The sequence below is a fragment of the Leuciscus leuciscus genome (assembly GCF_965113295.1).
Source record: "Leuciscus leuciscus genome assembly, chromosome: 24".
Classification (NCBI taxonomy): Eukaryota; Metazoa; Chordata; class Actinopteri; order Cypriniformes; family Leuciscidae; genus Leuciscus; species Leuciscus leuciscus.
In genome coordinates, this window is record NC_138723.1 from 30,346,607 (window position 1) to 30,369,981 (window position 23,375).

At 40.1% G+C, this 23,375-nt stretch overlaps 1 protein-coding gene across 1 annotated transcript in view; it reads left to right on the forward strand.

The window, feature by feature from the left end:
* The first annotated feature begins 3,573 nt into the window (after positions 1-3,573).
* Positions 3,574-23,375, forward strand: part of LOC309489748 (zinc finger SWIM domain-containing protein 6) — an 84,013-nt gene continuing 64,211 nt past the window's right edge. Inside the window, exon 1 of the mRNA XM_082158615.1 lies at positions 3,574-4,124. Within this exon, the coding sequence (XP_082014741.1) occupies positions 3,698-4,124 (427 nt within the window). The 5' untranslated portion in view covers positions 3,574-3,697. The remainder of the gene's footprint in view (positions 4,125-23,375) is intronic.

Genomic DNA, 23,375 nt, shown 5'->3' on the forward strand with positions numbered 1-23,375 from the left:
AGTCCCACTTCCAACACATCGGCCAAAAAGAAAAACTTTTAAAATTAATTTTAAAAATGCCAAATATGGGACGATATATCGGACGGCCACTACTCGTGACGCTTTGCAGATATTTTGAAGGGAGGGTGGGATCTCATTCTTTCAAATGCTATTGCTAGCCTCTCAGATATTGCCCTACCTTACCTTAAATGCTTATACAATGTTCAGGATTATGCCGAAAGAGGCAAGAGCCATTCTGTGCTGTAATGTCAATGTGTCATGCACAGAAAAGTGATTCATTCAAGCTATAGTCTCACATACTCAGATCTATATATTCTATAGTCTCAAATATTCAGCAGTTGCTCATTATCATTTAAAGAGACATGCACTGAAACGGGTCGCTGTGAACAGAGCTGTTTTTGAGGAAGTTTTTTACACAACCATTGAGGAATTTTAACCAAAGTATGTTACAAATTTTACATGAACACCCTAAAGAATCACACCAACTTGTGGAAAATGGGCATCCGATGACCCCTTTAAGGGATAAAATGATTGACTACAGGGGGACTTTAAGACATTTCTCCTTATATAAGAGCTTTTTGCCATAAAGGGTTCTTTAAAATTAAGTCAAGAACCCTAGAGTTCTATACAGAACCTTTGTTTCTAAGAGTGTTTATTATGAATGATTTGAAGTGCATGTGGTTTTTTGACATTATCATGTAAACAAACTTTTAATAGTTTAGTATGTAAACTAAGTCTATATAAAACACAGTTAAGTAAATGAAATAGAAAAGATAAGTGCTTCATTTTTAGAAGTATTAAACTGAACCACATGCTTTCATCAAAAACTCAGCCCACTAAACGCTACGGCACGGTATGCTTCGCTGCGTGTGTCCATTAAAAAATCTGCAATGACAGATGAGGGAAGCTCAAATTGTGCGGACGCTAATCTGAAATGCATTGCATTGATCGGCTGGAGATTACAACATCCCGCCAATGAGTTGCAATTAGTTACATCACATTTCTCAATCAATTAAACTTACCCTGAGGCCACACTTTTAATATCACCGGTGAGACTCTTGCATGAAATTAAATTAGCGTTCTTTCTCGTTCGGTGGCAAGTTCTTCTTTTGTAGTTTTATCACAGACACCTGCTGTGGGCTTCAGATCTGGCACTTGATCAGATGCAGGACAAGGAATCACCTAGAAAGAAAATGAAAAAAGACTTTACCCCTCATGAACTGGAGTTAATATGAACGTGTGTATGACTGTAGCAAAGATAAGAGTTAAAACAAGCCAAATATGAAAGACACGCATGATAACTTACAAAAGCGACTCCTAAAATGTGGCATAAAGTGTGCATGGATTTCCCTTCAGGATGAGTGGAGGATAATTCTCTGAACATATGTTTGATCCGTTTAAATTGGGAGCGAACCTTTTCCCTTTACACTGCACATTTAAGATGAGTAGATCTCATTTATCTATAGCTGTTTAGCATTTAGCAAAGCTGCATGAAAGATAACATTTGAACAAGGGAAGAAATATTTATAAAAGGAATGATGAGCAAATACACTAATTGTCTTTTCGATTCAATACCAAGTATATCAAGGTCGTTATATTTGGGAATGTAAAATCGGTAACACTTTATTTTTCAGTGTCCTTGTTACATATGTTACATGTATAGCATAGTAATAACAGTAAATTATGCATAATTACATGCAATTAACCCTCAACCAAATCCTAATCCTACACTAACCCTATAGTAAGTACATGTATTATTACTCAGTACTTAAATATACTTAAACACTGTAACAATGACACCTTAAAATAAAGTGTAACCATAAAATCGATGAATGTCCAAAGTTTAGTAGTTACCGGCCCATATTCCCTTTAGGTCAGGGGTTTTCAAAGATTTTATTATTTAAGGGTTGAAATTAATCAAAATATGTTTTCTAATAATATACATATATACACAGTACTGGTCAAAGATTTGGAAACATTACGTTTAAAAAAAAAATGTTTTTGAAAGAAGTCTCTTCTGCTCAGCAAAGCTGCATTTATCTGATAAAAATACAGTAAAAACTGTGAAATATTATTACAATTTAAAATAAGTGTTTTCTATGTGAATATATAGTAAAGTGTCATTTATTCCTGTGATCAAAGCTCAATTTTCAGCATCATTACTTCAGAAATCATGATTTGCTGCTCAAGAAACATTTATGATTATTATCAATGTTGAAAACAGTTTTAGCTGCTTAATTATTGTTAATTAAAAGTAAGATGTAATAAAATAAATAAATAAAATAAAATAAATTAATAATTTTATTTTGCAAAGGCACATTAAATTGATTAAAAAAAAAGACAGTAAATACATTTATGAAATTAATAAATATGACAACAAAGTTATATTTATAATAAATGCTGTTCTTTTGACCTTTCTATTCATCAAAGAATCCTGGAAAAACACAGTTTCCACAAAAATACTAAGCAGCTAATACATTTTTAGTATTTTTTTACACTGATAATAATCTGAAATGTTTCTTGAGCATCAAATCATCATATTAGAATGATTTCTGAAGGATCATGTGACACTGAAGGCTGGAGTAATGATGCTGAAAATTCAGCTTTGATCACAGGAATAAATGACACTTTACTGTATATTCACATAGAAAACAGATGATTTACATTGTAATAATATTTCACAATATTATTGTTTTTATTGTATTTTTTATTAAATAAATGCAGGCTTGGTGAGCAGAAGAGCCTTCTTTCAAAAACTTAAAAAAACCTAATGTTTCCAAACTTTAGTCCGGTATACAGTATCCTATATGAATATTGCTCCTTCTTAAATGCACGATATGTTTACGTTATTTGTGTTGAAGAGTTTTTCTCACCGATATCAGGTGTCTTGCTCAGTAGTTGCACACATTTTGGAAACACAGTATAAATAGGTCTGTTTACAGGAGGAAAATATATGTGTGTATAGTTTGACAGAGTGGGAGCCAGGCTCGAGACTCCACCCATCCCTTATCCTTATTTATTTATAATTTCCTATAATCCCGACGATTTCTCTATTTCCTTCATTAGTTTGTGGACGTGAACGTTTTTTCTCTCGTTTTTTTCATGTTCAATAACATAAGAACATTGTCAAGTAATTACATACAAATACATATACATATAATAAAACAAACAAAGAAAAAAAATATACAAAAAAAATTAAAAAACAAAAGATGACATTACAAAGAGATATGACAAGGCATATGATACACTACAATTGTTTTGATACAATAACATGCATTAATATAGGCTACAAGGAAATCTTTTAAGTACATGTATTTTCTTTAAATATTTCTTCATAAATCTTAGGGATTTTTTTAGTATTTATATAACGAAGAGATTTAAGAAGTGAGATTAATTCAGTGTCAAAATAAGGATATTCCAACCTCTCCTGCCTCTTCCTGTTGTGAACTTATGACACTCATTATGACTCCAGCAATAACTCCGCCCCCATTCCTTTTTTAGCACGGCTGCAGACGCATAGGCCACGCCCCTTTCTTATTTAGTCTACACAAAGACTCCGAAGCCCCGCCCTTTTGACCAAATAAGTCCAGGCTGTCCATACACGGCGAACAATCGATGCGCGTCGCAGCCTTTTCCTTTCCTTATCCCGTTTATATAGTACGGCGACTTCCGCCCTTGCCGTTAAAGCAGTGCGATCATGGCGGAGCGCGTTCAGCAGCCCCCAGCTAAACGGCTCTGCTGCCGACCCGGGTATAGCACGACATGTAGACCGGGGCAGCGAGCCGGTGGAACCGTATGCGGAGGTTCGGGTTCTGGTCAAGGGGGATCCAGCAAAACCCAGAGCCCCGAATCGCTTTTGGACATTGCAGCGCGGAAAGTAGCGGAGAAGTGGCCGTTCCAACGGGTGGAGGAGCGTTTCGAGCGCATCCCGGAGCCCGTACAGCGGCGGATCGTGTACTGGTCTTTCCCGAGGAGCGAACGGGAGATCTGCATGTATTCCTCGTTCAACACGGGCGGAGAGGAGAGCGCGTCCAGCGGGGAGAGCGTTGACGAGACGCGGTTACCGTTCCGACGCGGCATCGCATTGCTGGAGAGCGGCTGTGTGGACAACGTATTACAAGTCGGTGAGTGTGTGGATGTAAACCCTCGCGGCTTGGAAAACATTTACATTTATTTATATTCCAGTCACCATCAACACGGTCGAGAGAAAACGTTCGATTGTCGTTTAAAAGAGGAACACGAGTCGGAATGAAAGGGACTATTGAATTTGCATCGAACAAAGGGAGGAATACAACGGGTTTAAATCTCCCGACAGGGTGCCTGGATGACGTTTCGTTTCGAACTTATCGATACATTTTCGAACGTTCTAAATACAAAAGCGCTACAATGCATCCGCGCGAGATAAACAGCGCGGAAGTGGAGCTCGATGTCGCGCGATCCATTCAGCGTTTAAAACGCGTTGTTTTCGTTATTCTGTCGCATCTGTGTTGTGTGGTGTTCAACTTTAGTCGGTGTGGTGGCGTTTTAATCGTGTATTTTCACGTATGGCGGTTGAAATGTCAATTCTTGCGAAGGTTGTCTGGTCTGTTTATTTTTCTGAAGTGAAAGCGTGGGGGGTGGTGGTGGGGGGGAGGTATTATTGGCGTAGTAAGTCTACTTCTGGATGTAGAGCTGTCATGTCATCTAAAAAGCAGTACTGGGGTATAAGCGAATTTATTTTTTTTAATAGCAAAGCCTCTGTTTTCGCAGCGAAACACTATTGGTTTTTTATTTAGTGGGTGCGCATATCAAATAGCCGTCAGGCATCCCTATTGAAATTGGCACTTTGTTCCCATTTTCATGTTCGCTTGTGTCTTTTCAGCTTTCTGTCACTCTCCAAAAGGAAGGGAAACAAAAGCGGCTTTTTTATTTTCTTTCACTGCTTGTTAAATGGAAAAGATTTGGGAAAGGGGTGGGAGGAATGGCGATTTAAAGACGCAGTGCCTCATTTTTTTTTTAAATGGCCCCTACGTTCCAGCTGACCCTTGTGACGTCAGCGTGCTTCTCGAAATTGTCAGAGTAGCTGCAAATGCGTTATTCAGCACTATATCTAATGATTCACCCGTTTTGTCGTATTGCAACTTTATCCAGCTTTGTTTTTAAAAGTCCCCGCAATTAGCCGTGGCTCTCCGCCCTTTGGAAACAATTCAAGATTTTAATCACATTAGTGCCTTTGCTTAATTTGAATTGTAATGCAATCAGCAAACATAATTTTCTGCATGACCATTCCCCCCTCCTCCACGTCCGTAGCCTGCTGGAGGAGAGGCGCCTCAGCTGGGCTTTATGCCCTCACCCTTCAGCCAAAATGGGTTTCTGCTCTCAGGAACGCACACATACACACACACACACACACACACACACACACACACACACACACACACACACACACACACACACACACACACACACACACACACACACACACACACACACACACACACACACACACACACACACACAAGCCTGTGTGTCTTCCCTGCCCGGAGCCTCTTAAAAACGGACTGGCTGTCTCGGAAGATCAAGGGCTCTTGCCCTTTTTCCAACAGGCTACGTGGAGCTCTCTGCTTTTGATTCAGAGAGAAGCGATTTTTCCCTTTGTGTGCGCCTCATTCCGAGCTCCGGCGATGGGAAATGACAAGCCTGCGCGCACGGGGAGGGTTTCTTGGCTGATTGCATCCCAGTATGGAATGCTCTGCAAAAATAAAGCCAAGCAGCGATAAATAAAAGATGCAATCTTGCGACGCAGGCAGGGCTGGTGGTGGGGTGTGTGTGTGTGTGTGTGTGCTTTCAGCAGACCCGGATTAGCCCCGATAGGTAGAGCTCACCGTGACGAACGAGCCGAGACCGAATTCAGGACAGGAATTTGTTTTGCTTTCTATCATATGTAGGGGGAGGGGATGCAATAAAGCGATATTTCTCATAAACATGGCCGTGGCTTCCTCCTGTTGGCCATGTTACCCTATATTTACATACCTCATCTTTTTTTTGTACACGTAGGGAATGTGAAGGATGAATCTGATCTTGTGGGAGAAGTGTGTTTGTTTTCATCAACAATTGATGTAGGAGCACACTGCGGGATTATTGCACGCTCCCTGTAGCGTGCGCTCCTCCGAACGGATTGCTGTGGAAACCAGCATGGCATTATAGCTCTGGGAACAAGGGTTGCAGTCGCAAACGTCATATATTTATAAGCAGTGCTTATGCATCCCTTGCTGTGGCTTCTTGCATCCTCATATTGATCACACCGAGCCTGAAAGGTCACCAGGTTCAAGTTCACCCCCCCCCCCCCCCCCCTTCTTTCCAGCCGTGTGTTATGTTTCCATCTGTCACGACTTTATTAGGCTTGCCGATCGGTTATTTAATGCTGATCCTATTAGGTGCCTTTTGGTTGCGATATGTTTGCCAATATGCTCAGCTGTTGAAGATCAATGGGAATTAACAGCAGATATGGTGGATCATGTGATGCGTGTATAGTGCGCCGTTTGATGTGTAATAAAATAAGAGGCGGCTGCAAAGGTCAGAGGTCAACATGGTATATGTCACCGCTTTCAGTTGCCGTAATAACGGGACAGTTAAATCTCAAAGAGACCGAGTGATGTCATTTTCCATTATTATAGTTTGAGTCAGGACGTTTTTGCGGCTTGTTCTCGGAAATACTCAAGTTTTTTGAAATTCTAGCATTGATGTTAATGGCAGAACCATACGCGAGTCCCTGAGGTGTATTGATCAGATCAAGAAGACGGTGTCATAGCGGCGTAATGATATAACGGGACAGAATAAACTGATTTGTTTATTGATCTCGCATCAGAGGAGACGCTGATTTCCATCAGCCTTATTAACCCAGAGAGTGTGTGTGTGTGTGTGTGTGTAAGAGAAAGAATAAAATATGCACAGGCTGTAATGTGTGTTCCAGCTCACTGAGCCAGTGGAAAGAAAAGCCTTATGCCTGCGTTAACATTTCTGTCATTCATACACAGAAGTGCAAAATTTAAGATGTACAACTTAAATCTTGCATGAGGCTGTTGGTTTTGTGGCCGTCAGAAATGCCATGTGTTTCTGGGAGAGAGGCATCTGGGCGTTTCAGGCTGTCGTCTGGTAGATTTGAGGTCAGTGTGTCTGTGTTATTGCTTTATGATGCTTCGTAAGACTCATGACGCGTCTATAGTCCTCACCTTCCAATCACACATTTGAGATGTTTTGGAGGAAGATACCAGGATTTTTCTCACTTTGTTCCTGAAATAAATTATTGATTGTCAAAATATGTAAATTAACTGATGTGTGATGTAATTAGCATACTGTTCCAGCAATATATAACATGTATGCACATTTTTTTATATGCATAGAATACTCTACTGTATCCCACAATGCAATGTGGTTGACTTGATACACCACTGAACCACAATTTTTTTTATGAGACTTCAAAAGTGAAGTCCTTTTTTATTTCAAGTTGGATTAAAAATGCAAAATTAGAGTTTATTTGCTTTGAAAAGTGTGTGACACTTAAAAAAAAAAAAAATAGAATGCAGTATTTCATAATTGGCAAGCTCATATGATGTAAAAAATTTCCCAGAAATTCTTCATGTTGTTTCATATGTAACTTATGTGTTCATATGTAGTTATTTTGGTAACACTTTACAATAAGGTTCATTAGTTTCAAAGGTTCAACAATACTTTTACAGAATTTATTAATCTTAGTTATTATTCATTTCAACATTTACTAATACATTATTGAAATCAAAGGTTGTATTTGTTAACATTAGTTAATGCACTGTGAACTAACATGAACACACAATGAACAGCTGGATTATTATTAACTAACATTAACAAAGATTAATAAATACTGTAATAAATGTATTGATCATTGTTAGTTCATGTTAGTTAATACACTCACTAATGTTAACTAATTAACCTTATTGTAAAGTGTTAACGTAATTTTTTTTATTTTAGTTAAGTTATTAGTTTGCTTACACTTTACAATAAGGTTTCATTAGTTACCTGCATTATTTAACATGAGAATCAACAATACTTCTACAGCATTTGTTAGTCATATTCAACATTTACTAATACATTATTAAAACCAAAGGTTGTATTTGTTATCATTAGCTAATGCACTGTGAACTAACATGAACACACAACGAACTGCTGTAACTAACGTTAACAAAGATCAAGTCATGAATGTTTTACTCGTGGTTTGTTCATGTTAACAACTGAAGCCTTATTGTAAAGTGTCACCGTTATTTGTAGTTTAGCATTAAATCAGATGGTAAGCAGTGACTGGCATTGAACGCCCCGTGTCCCTGAGCAGCTTTTAGAAGTCAGATTGACAGTAAGTCTACAGATTTGCACCATGTATTGAAAGTTAGCGCTCCACCCACAATGCTCTTTGATGTCGTTTGTGGTGGAGGGCGTAAGCTGTGCTCTTCTGCTGCAGGGTCTGCTCTATCAGACGCGAGTTCTCTTCAAACGACACATACATCAGTTACTTCAGCTTAAGCAAGAGCTTGATCGCTAGCATTACCCAGTCACATAGAGATTCACTCTTGTGGAATTCGGTCCGTTCCAGAGATTTGGAGAGCTACGTTGCGAAATATCACATCATAACGAACTGCATTTTGACTTCATCGTGAAGTTTAGCCTGAATGTTACATTCCTAACTACTGCGTTTTGCCCCAAAGCTCCTCGTTTCAGGAAAGGGAAAACCAGAAGCTTAGCTAGTCATCCTAGCTGTTTACATGCAGGACACAGGTTGATGCTTTGTGTTCGTCAAAGCAAAGATGGAGGATTCTGGTGTCGAGCTTCTACGCTCATCCGTCTCTCATGAGTTCAGAGGTTGTAATCCAAATGAGCGTTTAAGTGATGTTGGTCAGGATAAAGACTTGCTGGGCGTCCTCACATTTCTTTGTGAATGAAGATAGGAAGCTTTTATAGTATGCATTAGGTGTGTGTTTAATCGATGCCTTGTGTTTTAGTCATGCTTCCACTGGGAATGATGGGAAACATAGTTTTGCCATAATACCCAGCTAAATTAGTGACGTACAAGTTGAAATTCACACATAATCATGATCAATATCGGCGAGCTTCCAATTTGATTTGTAGAATTTGTCAGTATATATGCGTTTTATAAATTGGCAGTGGTTTATTTGCTCTTCATAGCCCTCAAAATGCCCTAAAACTGCTAAAAATATATATTTCTTTTTGTTTTTAAGGTGAATTCAGAGTGTTAAATTGCAGATACACATTATATTTTAATACAATTAACTATTTTGATTATTAAAGGTGATGTCTAAAGCTATTTCATGCATTCTGACACTGTTAAAGAGTTGGCCTTTTATAAATCTGATCAAACTAAAGACTATTTAGAGATATGAAGGATGCAACACTACTCTATAGGTACTCAAGATGAACATGAGATTGGCAGAAACGGTGTGTAATACAAGTAGATTTAACTATTAATTGACCTTTTATCATATTGCTTTTATCACCATTTTATAGAAGAAATGAACTACTTGAGGGTTTGTGGCCGTGGTAAAATCACTGAAACTCGTATCTCAAACACGAGGTAAATGAAGTGCGTACAGTAAGCAGTCGGCAGTCATTTTCTGTAGCGTTTGACCTTTTTCTGGAGGATCGTAGTGTTTCTCGGTATGTGCGCACTTCAGTCTGAGAGTCAAGTATCTGGAGAGGATCAAGGAGTTTGACTTCCTCTCGACAGGGTCGCGGCACGACGACAGACTGCCTTTACGTCATTATTGTCTCTCCCTGTATTATGTTCAAGCCTGAAGTAAGACGTTTCCCAGTAGGCACTTGTGTATGCGTTTCAGACCGTGATTGACTGGAATGTGCTCCGCTTCCCAACATCTACATACTTGAGCCGCATCCAGTGCCCTGGACGGGTGGAGTTTGGTCACAAGGCCCTAAATGAATAACACCACTATCTTAAATCACTTTCTAACGCCTAACATGCTCCAAACAGAAGCTCTTGAAGTGGGATTGGGGGAAAAAAAATGAATATTTGCATTGCAACTTTTGCTTGCAAACCTTTTTTTGCTCTGTTTTTATAATGAAGATGCATTGGCGTTCTCTCTGTCAAAGCGTCAAGTCAAGTCACCTTTATTTATATAGTGCTTTTTACACTACAGAGTGTTTCAAATCAGCTTTACAGAGATAACAGGAAAATAATAATGCAACAAAGTTTGTTTCCAGAAGAAAATTGTGTCATAGTCCATCTTAAGTCAGTTCAGTGATGGTTCATTTTTGTTGTAAAATAGTATTTAGTTAATTTATATATACCACCGCTCTGGAGAAACCCATGATGTCATCGTCCAGCTCAGTTCAGTTCTCATATAATGGTGTCAATGCAGACAGATCAATAATATTGTTGAATATTAAATTAAATGTCCCCAACTAAGCAAGCCAAAGGCGAAAAAAGGCGACAGTGTCAAGGAACCAAAACGAAAAGAAAAACCCTTGGGAGAACCCAGACTCAGTCGCTCAGTTCTCCTCTGGCCAATGAGTGAACAGTGTATGATTATGATTCAGGCAGCATTATCGGTCAGAAGTCAGATTGGATCGGAACATTCAGAATATAATAGTGTAGACTTTAGCATGCATGCATCCTTACATTTTACATATGTTGACTGGCTATTGCTTTATTCCCTTTGCATGCGTTCGGCCAAGCCGTCGTCTTTGTTCTTCAGTTTAAGATCCATATGCGGCCCATCTGTGCACATGGTGTTGTCATATGAAGCGAATACCTTTTGAATCTCACTCTCCATTATCAGTGATCTTAGAGGTTATAATGCGTTCTGGCTCGTGCAGCACCAAAGCCCTCGTCTGTGAGCGTCATGAAGCTATAGGTGTTTGTAGACTGGGATTTTTAGTATTTTTATTATTTGGATTGTGTTCACGGTCTGAATGAAGACACCTCGCCCTCATTCGCTCTCTCTCCCCATCATTGTTTCCCTTTATTGTCTGAATCAATACGTTCAGATGAAGATAATGGGTGATCATTCAAATGCATGGCAATAAACTATGCTTTTTGTGCATTGAAAGAAGCTGTTGATGTGTTTTTCAGTGCGTTCATTCATTGGGTGTTTATCAGCATTAAATTGAAATGCAAATGGTATTCAATGTTGTTGTTACAGAATCAATGTTTCCTCTGGTGGTGGGGATTGTCGAGTTAGTATCGAGCTGAAGTAGAGAGTTCAAGCACACGAACCCAAGGCCGGGGTCAGTGATTTCAAAAGGTTATTCTTTAGTTGTCTTTGAGAGAGGGGTTGCATGACTACTGAGCTCAAGTGTTGAAAACAATACTTGAAGTACTTATGGTTTGTTACCATCTAGTTTGTGTCAACAAGTGTTTATTAACTGACAGCCCAATGTTTGCAACAGTTACATCACATTAAAATTACGTGTTTCATTCTGTATTTGACATTGACGTGCTACATTATAACCTAAACATCCACTTATTTTTAATAAGTACTTGGCGACCGCTAAAAAAAGTATGTTCTATATAGTATGAATGTGATCTGGACGTACGACATTCGCTGTGTTTTCATTTCACATTTAGTTTTCCATTCACAAATCCTGCTCTCCTGTGGCCTCATGGGATAGTATGTAAATATTATGCAATGGTAAACATGTCAGATATTTTATGCTGAAGTCACATGACATCAGATTGTGTGTTATTTAGCAAGTGACATCCGGTTCACCTCTTTTAAGTTAAGAAGTCATTTAAATGTGACTGCTGACTGACTGATACTACTTTCGGTTCATTCGTCAATTAGACAATGGAAGGTCAAGTCGAGAGCATTGCATTGTGGGATATAGTGCCCAGTGCAGTGTGCTCTGCTCTACATGCTGTTTATTATGCCAAAAATAGTAGTATGCTATCTGAGTGTGTAAGCCATGCACAGGTCAAAAGGTGCGAATAATTCGACTTTTTAAATGTTTTAAAATCACTTATGCTCAGTTTTTGATGCTTAATATTTTTGTGGAAACCATGATCTTTTTTTTCTTTTTTTAAATTTAAATAGTATCTTTTTTAAAATGTATAAATGTCTTTACTGTTACTTTTGATCAATTTAATGCATGCTTGATGAATAAAAGTATTAATTTATTTTCTGTCTTTTAAAAAAATCTTTTGAATGGCAGTGTGTCACGGTTTCCACAAATATTAAGCTCAGCAAAAACTGTTTTCAACATTGATAATAATCATAAATGTTTCTTGAGCAGCAAATCATATTGGATCATGTGACACTGAAGACTGGAGTAATGATGCTGAAAACTCAGCTTTAATCACAGGAATAAATTGCATTTTAAAATATATTCACATAGAAAACAGTTATTGTAAATTCACAATTTTTACTGTATTTTTGATCAAATAAATGCAGCCTTGAGCATATTATTCTAATTATTCCGAACTTTTGACTGGTAGTGTACATGGGACATAACAGTGCAGAAGTAGTTAGAGTAGTATGTTATTCTGAACACCGCACACTTCCCCTTTAAGAGATTTTCTGTACTAACCTTCAGCTTGCACTTGGGCAAGGAGCATGGGAAGTCTAAATATTATTAGCTCATTCTCTGGTTTGTTTCACAGGGAGGCGTTTGATGGAGGAGTGAGCGTCTTTAATTGCTTTAAGGGCCGCAGCTGTATGGGTTTTTTTGTTAGTTAATATTTAGTTAATCTCTAGACTCCAGACCTGCGGGAGAGTTTTCCGGCACCTCTTCATCCATCTTGCGCTGATCTGTATTCCTCCAGCACCATTAACCTTCAGTGAGGGTGAGGACGAGGGGGGCGAGGAGTTGAGTTTGTGGGGGCAGGGATGCCGAGGACTCTCTCTCTGCTCTGTTTGTTTTCCATTACACTGCTTTACGCCCGCTTCGTTCTCCTGGCCTGCGTTTGAGGACATCAGGGCTCACGGCAGGTCCATACGGCACCAGGCCCGATAAAAAGGCTCAGTATTCCCGCGCTCACGGCATTGGACCCGAATACAGGGAATTACCTCAAAAGCCAGATTGCCTGTCCTGTCCCTAATCCAGGCTACAGCGAGACCCTGGCAGCGAGTCTGGGTTTTTACGGATACCCCGAAGCGCGCTGACGCACAAACCGGGCGAGTCTCGCAGGGAGACCGGCCTTAAACGTAACGCAACCATATGTTGATGGACGGCGAGTGGGTTATTTGTCCCGAACCCTCGGTGCACCGCGAGTCCCTCGTTTCCAAGACCCAATCGGTCTTCATTATCTAGGCCGCAGCTGAGACCTGGAAACGGCGTGGTGATGAATGAGACCTTTAAGCTCACATTAATAGCTAACTATTGCTCATAAGGAGCTTTAGATTGGCGCTCGCTGCTTGATTGGTGCGCCGCTCTCCGCTAATGTCTTTGTGTGTCTTTGAAGAGGCTCGGTGAAAGCGCTTCAAGTACTTTGGTATGCTAAAGCAACCATTTTTTACTTTTTTGCGTTCTCAATGGCTGTTTGGAGGCCTCTGTGTGAAGTGCAGCATGGCTTTGACATGTAAAGTCCACCGAGGGACACAAAAACATTGCAAATTTAAGACCCTAAAACTCCTCTGGTCCATCATGTAATCAATGTTTCACCACAAAAATGTTTTGTCATCATTTACTCGTCCTCAAGCTCCAATAATGACAAACAAGCACCACTAAAGAAGACACATATACTGTCTTTTGAAGGATTCCTCTCAGTTTACCATGCAATTTTGTGCAGATGTAAGTTGTAATATTACGCTTATGTCCTGTATATATTAACTGATTTAATCGCATATGTATTGGATTCATTTGGGGGAGTTAATTAACCCGTTAGTAAAGTGCTTCAGGTTACCAGGTCAGTCCTCATTATTGACCATGATTGCATTACTTGAGTTTTCTTCTTCCAAAAACATTAATATTTCGCTGTTATTTTGTTCCCGTCTGTTTTCGTCAACAGAAGGATTTTTGCACTTTGTTGACAAAGTTATTTAGAGCTGTATGATTAATCGTTAAAAGATCTCGATCTCGGTTCAAACACCGGCGTTATCTCATTCCTAAATGACAATGATTCGCTTGTCTATTATGCTTTGACAAGTATGATCACTGTGAACATTAAGATCTGCGTTTTGATCCAGAGAGAGACGTTATCATGTATAGGTATGAAACGGCTTCACAAACAGTCTTTTCAAACACACTTCTATCAGAATAACTGGGATAAAAGTTCATAGTTCGGATATAAAAACTGATGTCTACGGTAAAGATCAAAATAGAGCAAATCACCTTTTGAAAGTAACCTGACACTTTAAATAAGGATTGTGTAAATGACTTTGTTACACCAGTAGGTGGCGACATGTGACTGTTAAAAATGTGTTTGTCATTGAATCAATCAAGAGATTCGTTCTAAAACTCTGAATCATTTAGTAATGAAACAAGTGAAGTATTTGAGTGAGTCATTGAATCATTCACCCAATTTAAAAAAACTAAAAATAATTCAGATTAAATAAACATTTATAAAATGTACTGCTGCAATTAATATTTTGTCAGAACCTCTAGTAAATGTTTAGTTGTCTATTCAGAATTGTGTGTGAATCATGATCTCTATTTGAAACGCACAAAAAAATCGTGATTCTACAATTCATATATAATAACAGCTCTATTATTATTATACTTTTATGGTTCTTTTTTTAGTCCTTTTTTAGGAGTTTGACTTCTTTCATACTACTTTTGTCAAAAAAAACAAAACAGAAAGCTACCGTGACCTTCAGCTAAAGCTCTCCTTTAGTGTTTCATAATGGAAAGAAATGAATACGGGTTTTGAGGGCGAGTAAATAATCGCATGCTTTCGATTTTTGTCTGAACGCTCCCTTTAAAGAGGCCCGCTGCGAGTGTGTCGAGGAGGAGCTCGTTTGATGATGACGAGGGGCTGTTATTTCCCTTTTCTCTTGTTTTTCTTCTCTTTGTCTAAGCGTGGTTAACCTGACCACGGAGCAGAGCTAGCAGCTGTGCTCCTGACGATCAGTTTCAAAAGCAAACCCGGGTCACCACTTATCCACCATTTCCTGCTGCAGCTCCCCCTTCTGGGACCCATGTGCTGGATAGACTTACACACACACACACACACACACACACCTCCTCCTTCCGTCTGCTCGCCGGCTTTAATGAGCTATGAAGAACAGGACGCTGAGAGTTTAACCTTCCCAGGGCCGGTCCCGTTCAAACGCCCCGGCTTTAGGTAAACAAAACAAAAGCAGGCTCCTCCGGGGGCCGCACATGCTCACACAGGCCCCGTGTGAATCGTGTTGTTGATCCAACGCCTCGCCCATCATGGTCTCACCCTTCAGCCGCCCCGGCGAGAAGTGAGTGCCAGTCGGTGCAGGAACCAGAAGATCCTGAAGTCAAACAGGTGAAGCGTGAGGTCGAGATTTGCTCTTTGGTTGGAAGTGTGTGTTGGGAGTCATCGAACGTGAATCACAATTGCGCCTGCCCACTTCCTTAACGCATGTTTATAGTTTTGTGAATGATTCATCAGTTATTCACAAAAATTTGCATGTGCTTTTCAGTGTTTATCTTTCTTTAAAGGAATAGTTCACTTAAAAATGAAACTTCTGTCATCATTTACTCGCCCTCGAGTGGTTTCAAACCTGTATGAATTTCTGCTGAACACAAAAGAAGGTATTTTAAAGAATATGAGTAACCAAACCGTTCCAGTGCCCCATTGACTTCCTTAGTATTTCCTTTTCTACTATACAAGTCAATGAGGTTCATCAACTGTTCGGTTTCCGACATTCTTCACAATATCTTCTTTTGTGTTCAGCAGAAGACCGAACACCTTGAGAGTGAGTAAATGATGACAGTATTTTCAGTTTTAAGTGAACTATTCCTTTAAGCTTGACGTGATGATGATTCTCTATAGCAGAAGGTGCTGTTTTATTGTTTTCGTGTGTGTGTGTGTGTGTGTGTGGTGGCATGTTTTCCCATCAGGTTTTGAAATGAGGCTGCCAGACGAGGGAAATGGAAACGCTGCGGCACTGCGGAGGCTCGATTTGCTTTCCGAGCCAGAGTATGCAAACTATTGACAGGCCTTTATCATTTTTATTTAGTGGAGCGCGGGAGGCGGGAGTGTGTGTCAATTCGCTGGCAGAGCCTAAAACCGATCGAGATTTATGGGTGCGTAAGCAAGACGAATGGATGGGCCTGACTTCTTCCAGAATATGCTATAAATGACATATTAAGCACTGTGAGAATTGGGCGGCGTCCATTAATTCAGCGTGGATATTGACAATGCCGTGAACACAGGTGGAAAGAGGCTAGTTGTGGACCGTAATAATGATTGTGATTCCGTCCGCAAGCCGTGCGAAAAGGCATAACGCTACAAAACGGAATTGGATTCAGAAATGGGGTGCGGCGTGATAAATCATCCGTGTTAAACCAAAAGGGTTAGCAGTCTGTGAATTACACACGGAGAAAGAAAACAAAGGGTTGGGAGCATTTGGAAATGCATTTGTTTTTTTACGTGAGTCCACCAGTTTGTAATCTGACTTACTCCTACATGATGGAATTGTGCAAAATTGCTTGTAAAAGACACCGTGATCCTTTTGTTTAGTTTGCAGCCTCTTGCCTAACCAGAACGATTAGTCTTTGTGTTTGGGATGAAAGGTTGAAGCCATCGGCGCATTAAGTTGACGTTAAGTGAATGAGTTGTTCGAGTCGCGCCGTAAGATAAGCGAATAAGTCATTCTTTGTGTTTGACTCAGTTACAAGCCTGCTTTTGTGCCTCATAAGAGTTCATAGCACCCCCATAAAAGCAGCCAGTGAGTCAGTAACTGTTCAAACGTGGTTTGGAGTGGCTCATATCCTCTAAACGAGTTTTTCTGGATAAGGAATCATTTAACACCAGGCCAGAGGTCTTTAAGAACTCCCCAGTAAGCATTTTTTTTTTCTCAGAAACACAAGTAATATGTTTAACGTTTAGGAAAATTGGTCTGCGGTCGTGCGACAGGCGGCCACACTGGCATGGCAGACTTTTGCAGTAAGTCTGCTGGAACTTTGACACGCTTTTAAAAAAGTTCTTGAGCACAGCTGTGCCGAACCTGATTGTCCACACACACACACACACACACACACACACACACACACACACACACACTTGGCTGCCAGCAGGCGTGGGTGGCATTTGCATTCCTAAGGTTTTGGCATGTTTGTCTCTTGACAAGGTTAAAGTTTTAAATGGGTATTGTCACATTGCTCTGCATCTGTGGAGAAGAAAAAGCAGAAACACTCAAGCACACATAATTAAACTTGGAGATTTGTTGCATGCAGTTTTGAAAAGCAAGGTCTATTTTTCTCTTAAGCACTGGGTCCCTGTTTTTATTTCATTTTATGCTGCATTCACGTCATGCCTTGTGATGTTCAAAAAACACATTATTTTCCTCATATTCTCCATTGTTGCGGCTCCTCTCTTCCCAGTCTGTCAGTTACGCTCCGTTTAGTTCCTGTCTCTATGAAGCCCCTCCTTCTGAAAAGCACACTGTGCTCTGATTGGTCGGCTGGAGCAACGTGGTGTGATTGACCAAGACACATTTTTTTGTGTCTTTTAGTCAATGTCTGTTAGCTTTGAGACTAATCTATATGCAAGTGTGTACTCCTAAATAAATTTTTTAAATGTCTATTATAACAGTTTTGGTCTTTGTTGCAGGAGATCTTGGACTCATTTTTGTCCAATCCTAGAACGAAAACGTTGGAATACACTGGAAAAAATATGACTACTTATTAAGATTTTATCTATAATCCAAAAGTCCTTAAACCAAGATGCATTTAATTGAAGCAACATCTGCATCAGATATTAAGACTTGTTTTTAGATACGGTCTCTTTCATATGTTTTTGAGGTTTTTTTCTTCCTGCACTTTTTACACTTGTTTATACTTAAAAACAGTGTAAAAATATACTCATATTAAACAGGAAATCTATGAAAACAAGTCTTAATATCTTATCTAGTGTTGCTTTAATTAAATTTGTTGTGTTTAAGGGTTTTTGGATATTTTTAATGTCTTAATAATATATTATGCAGTCTTGCTTTTATTAAATCTGTTGTGTTATAAGGGTTTTTGGATATTGTTAATGTCTTAATATTATGCAGTGTTGATTTTCAAGTTTAGTTTTGAGGATTTTTTAATAATTAGCTGGAAAATAAGACATACAAAAATACAGACATTGTTTTGCAGTTTAGCAAATCACCTAGTGATGTAAACATGGTACATATGACTGCACTTTAACACTGGCTATGACAACATGGCTTCTCAAAGAGTTGCTGCCATATTGGTTGATTATAATTTTGATGAATAGTGAGTATTTTTTTTTACCAGTCTAAGGCCTTGTCCACACTTATACATTTTCGTTTGAAAACGCATATTTTTCTCTCCGTTTTGGCCTTCCGTTCGCATTGAGATGGTGTTTTTATTAATGAAAAAGAAGCTTATTGAAAACATGCAAATTTGAAAATGCTGTTTTTGCGGTGTAGTGTGAACTGAGAAAACGGAGGTATTTAAAAACGATGACGTAAGTTTAGTCATGTGACACATATTGAACCCAGACATTCATGTTTATTCCAGTATTGTGCCTGTTATGTGCTATTAACTTTCACACAGTTGCTAAAATGTTACTTTGCACACTCCTCATATCACAGTCCTGCAAAGATGACCGAAAATGTACTCACATTTTGAAACTATAAGAGTAGTTGCCTTTTAGACCAAACATATAATGGTGACTGAGTGCGACCTGGACGATCAGTGGAGAAAATGATCCTGCCAGAAGAATTGCACGATAACTTTATTTATTTTTCAGTCTGCATCTCAGTGAGCTTTTGTGAGGTTTTAAACATGCAAAATAAATTTGGCGTTTTCACATGTTTCAGTGTGGATGAGAAACTTTTGGAAAACGTTTGAAAACGCCAGTGTGGACGGAGAGCGTTTTTAAACCAAAAGGCCGTTTTCAAATGTATCCGGATTAATGTAGACGTAGCCTAAAACAGTGGTGTGAATTGCACATTAGTGTGCACACTGTTCCCGTTGAAATGCATTTGTCTTCGGTACCGATAAGGTGTAATGACGGTCACCAGTCAGAATGTGAGCGGGCCGTGGACCGAACCCTGAGGGATCTCGCCAGGCTTCATCTGTCTCCGTGGCGCGCGCCGAGAATAATGGATCTGTTTGTGTTGTGCTCTGAATGACACATCGAACCCAACCGGCACTAAAACACAGTTTCTTCTAATGCACCTCTGTATTTATCTGCAGATTACCAATACTGATACGGTCTGGGCGCAGCACGTCTTTGTTTGCCAACGGTTTCTGAAGCGTCCTTCTGGGAAGTGGCCACATGTGCCTCCAGCACTGAACACACACTGGGAATTAGGTCTGACACGCACATGGCTGGTTGGCTAGCTCTCTCTCTCTCTCTCTCTCTCGCTCACTCACTCGCTCGCTCGCTCCGGGGGAGGAGGTGTGGAAGGGGGCGGAGCTTGGCAGCAGAATTCCTCCTTTGTGCTGCAGTTGTAGGCTCGGCTTTGTCTCAAATTTCATGTCGGTTGACGTCTCAGACCGAGGACATGTGTGCTCGTTAGCTTTCAAAAAAAATGAGCTAAAATGAGCAGTGCCGGAGCCTGGCAGCCCTCGCCGTGCCACAATACCCATCTCCAGCGGGCACAATGAGGGCTTGGCGTGACAGTCTGTCTCCATGCCACTCTACCCAATGGCTCCAGCTGCACGCTGGTCCCATTCCCGCTATGCGAGAGGGCTTTTCCAGATGGAATGAGTCCACTTTCCCCTCAGACAGGAATGCACAATCTCCCCCACTCGAGCCAGGATCCAAGCTCAGGTTTTGGCCATTAACCTCTACAAATAAATGACAACTGGCTCTTTTTGATCAGCCCAAGTGGGAGCATATGTGGCGAGCCGCTCCTTTGTTTTGTCCATGAGCCGATGTGGCATGTGGTGCCGATTGAGGCTCTTTTTCTACTGTAATAACTCTTTCCAGTCAGTGTGTTGGTCTTTGAAAGAGAAGTTTCTGCCATCGGGAAGTGCAGCTGGAGGCCTTTGCTTTAGTGCTAAACGGCCTGTTGAATATGAGTCCTGACCGGCAAGGTGACGGACTCTTATTTATGCACCTGTTGGGTTTAAGAGGTCAAGGGTTGTACTACTCTGTGCCCAGCCTCTGAACAGCTAGTGTTCACTTGTGCAGGTGGACTCTCAACTATCAAATGGTGTGGACAGTTGACTTGACAGTGACAGACTGTTGACAGGTTTTACACCCAAATGCACATGGCTAACTTGAACGCCACACTTGTGTGTGTGTGTGTGTGTGTGTGTGTGTGTGAAATGGGTAGGTTTAGTGGTTGGGTTAGTGCGTGTGTGTGTGTGTGTGTGTGTGTGTGATGGGTAGGTTTAGGGGTCGGGTTAGTGTGTGTGTGTGTGTGTGAGATGGGTAGGTTTAGTGGTCGGGTTAGTGCGTGTGTGTGTGTGTGTGTGTGATGGGTAGGTTTAGGGGTCGGGTTAGTGTGTGTGTGTGTGAGATGGGTAGGTTTAGGGGTCGGGTTAGTGTGTGTGTGTGTGTATAAAAGAATAAAAGTATAATACAGTTTGGACAGTATAAAAACCATTACGTCTATGGAGAGTCAACACAAAGATAGCGAACCAGACGTGTGTGTGCGTGTGTGTGTTAAAAGTCCTTTTGAAGTGAGTCAGTTCACTTGGTTGCCATCTTGGGCAGCTCGCATTTTGTTAATAGTAATAAAAACTTAAGTGATTTTAAGTCATTGCACCAACTTTCTTCAATTGTTGTGACTTTACAAACACACATTGGCTGATTTGGCTCAAACTATATAAAAAAACAAAGTTGTTTAAAATAAATTGACAACTGTATAGAAAAAGGTGTAAATATGTATGTGTCCGTGTTGATCGATCTAATATTGACTTTAAACAACTCTATTCCAAACAGGGTTATGTAGACACAACATTTAACACAAGCTCTTTCCAGCTAATATCAACATCAGCCAGTCTTTGCATTTTCATTTTTTCCCCCTCCAAGTTTTCATTACCCGATCAGTTTCAGTTCACGCTTTCAGTCCTTTATTGTTCTTACAGACGACAAATGTGGCGTTGTATGGCATTTTCAGAATTGTCAGTGCATCCCTAAAGATTGTTACAATAACATTTTTAAATGATCAATAAATAGTTTTTTCTTTTTTTGCATCTATATGTCATCTTTGTTGACCTACGTTTGAAAATAACTATTTTTAAGTTGAGTGAAAATGTTGGTTATATATTGAGCTTTGTGATTTTTGGTTATTCTGTGGTTATTTCATATTTTTTATTGTATTTTATTATTTATTAATCTTAAAAAAAAAAAAAAATTCACTAGTAGAGGGTCCCAGACCTGAAATGGGAGTGTCCTATAAGGAAGACCTCCTAAAGCTGGTGTAGTTTAGGGCCTCCAGAATCCAGGTTGGGAAAGGCTACATCAGATGATCTCAGGAGGAAGGTCGACTCCTGTCATGACCTTCTCCTGTTGAAATCCGAGAGTTTGGTAATGTTTCACTTCCTTTATCATTCCACACATGCAGGGCTGATGAATATACATGAGATCTTTGAGTTGCATGAGTGGAGAGAGGTCTTCTCCTCTGATCTGTGATCGGCCGAGGGCAGAAGGATCCTTTTGACATTTACCTTCAAAAGAATAATTTCCAGAAATATTTCTCTCTCCGAGCTCATACTCGCGCTCCAATTTCATTGATTAATGCGTTGTGGTTTTGTTAATGCATCCGTCTCTGAAAGACGCCTGAAATCCAAGAATAAATGAGTACACCAATCCTGAGGTATAATCTAATGTTACCCCTAACCCTGCAAACTAGGGGTGTAACAATATATCATGTGTCACAATATATCACAATACAAAGAATGCAACAATATGTATCGTGGATGGTGCATAAGTATTGTGTATAGTTCACCCAAAATAAAATAAAAGTTTTCAGAATTTTAGTGTCAGTACTACATTAAACTACTATATATAATGTTGAATATAATGTATAATAATGCAATAGGGGAATATTTGTGTCCTGATAATGCCAAATGATGATGTTACCAGTAAAAAGTGCTACATTATTTTAAATATATCTAGTCAGTGACAGAGTGGAAGAATATTCGTCTAAAATAATTCTGTATTTTCAGCTTCAGATTCATGAATATTGATATTCTGGTGTCTCTATTGTCCTGTGCTTTGGGTTTCAGCATCAAGTCGAAGCCTGTTCATTTACACACACAATGTAATATCATATTTAGCATTTTAATCAACAGTGCATTTTTTGTTAACCTTTTATCATATGTCTTGGAGTATCGCATTTAATATGGTGTCGTGAGTTCAGTATCGAATCGTGATATGAGGGTCTCGCTACACCCCTACTTGAGATCTAGTAGAGATCTAGCAGTGATGATTGGTTGGCCTCGGATGTTGAGATCTAGCAGTGATGATTGGTTGGCCTCAGATGTTGAGATCTAGCAGTGATGATTGGTTGGCCTCGGATGTAGAGATCTAGCAGTGATGATTGGTTGGCCTCGGATGTTGAGATCTAGCAGTGATGATTGGTTGGCCTCGGATGTAGAGATCTAGCAGTGATGATTGGTTGGCCTCGGATGTTGAGATCTAGCAGTGATGATTGGTTGGCCTCGGATTTAGAGATCTAGCAGTGATGATTGGTTGGCCTCGGATGTTGAGATCTAGCAGTGATGATTGGTTGGCCTCGGATGTAGAGATCTAGCAGTGATGATTGGTTGGCCTCGGATGTAGAGATCTAGCAGTGATGATTGGTTGGCCTCGGATGTTGAGATCTAGCAGTGATGATTGGTTGGCCTCGGATGTTGAGATCTAGCAGTGATGATTGGTTGGCCTCGGATGTAGAGATCTAGCAGTGATGATTGGTTGGCCTCGGATGTTGAGATCTAGCAGTGATGATTGGTTGGCCTCGGATGTAGAGATCTAGCAGTGATGATTGGTTGGCCTCGGATGTTGAGATCTAGCAGTGATGATTGGTTGGCCTCGGATGTTGAGATCTAGCAGTGATGATTGGTTGGCCTCGGATGTAGAGATCTAGCAGTGATGATTGGTTGGCCTCGGATGTAGAGATCTAGCAGTGATGATTGGTTGGCCTCGGATGTAGAGATCTAGCAGTGATGATTGGTTGGCCTCGGATGTTGAGATCTAGCAGTGATGATTGGTTGGCCTCGGATGTAGAGATCTAGCAGTGATGATTGGTTGGCCTCGGATGTTGAGATCTAGCAGTGATGATTGGTTGGCCTCG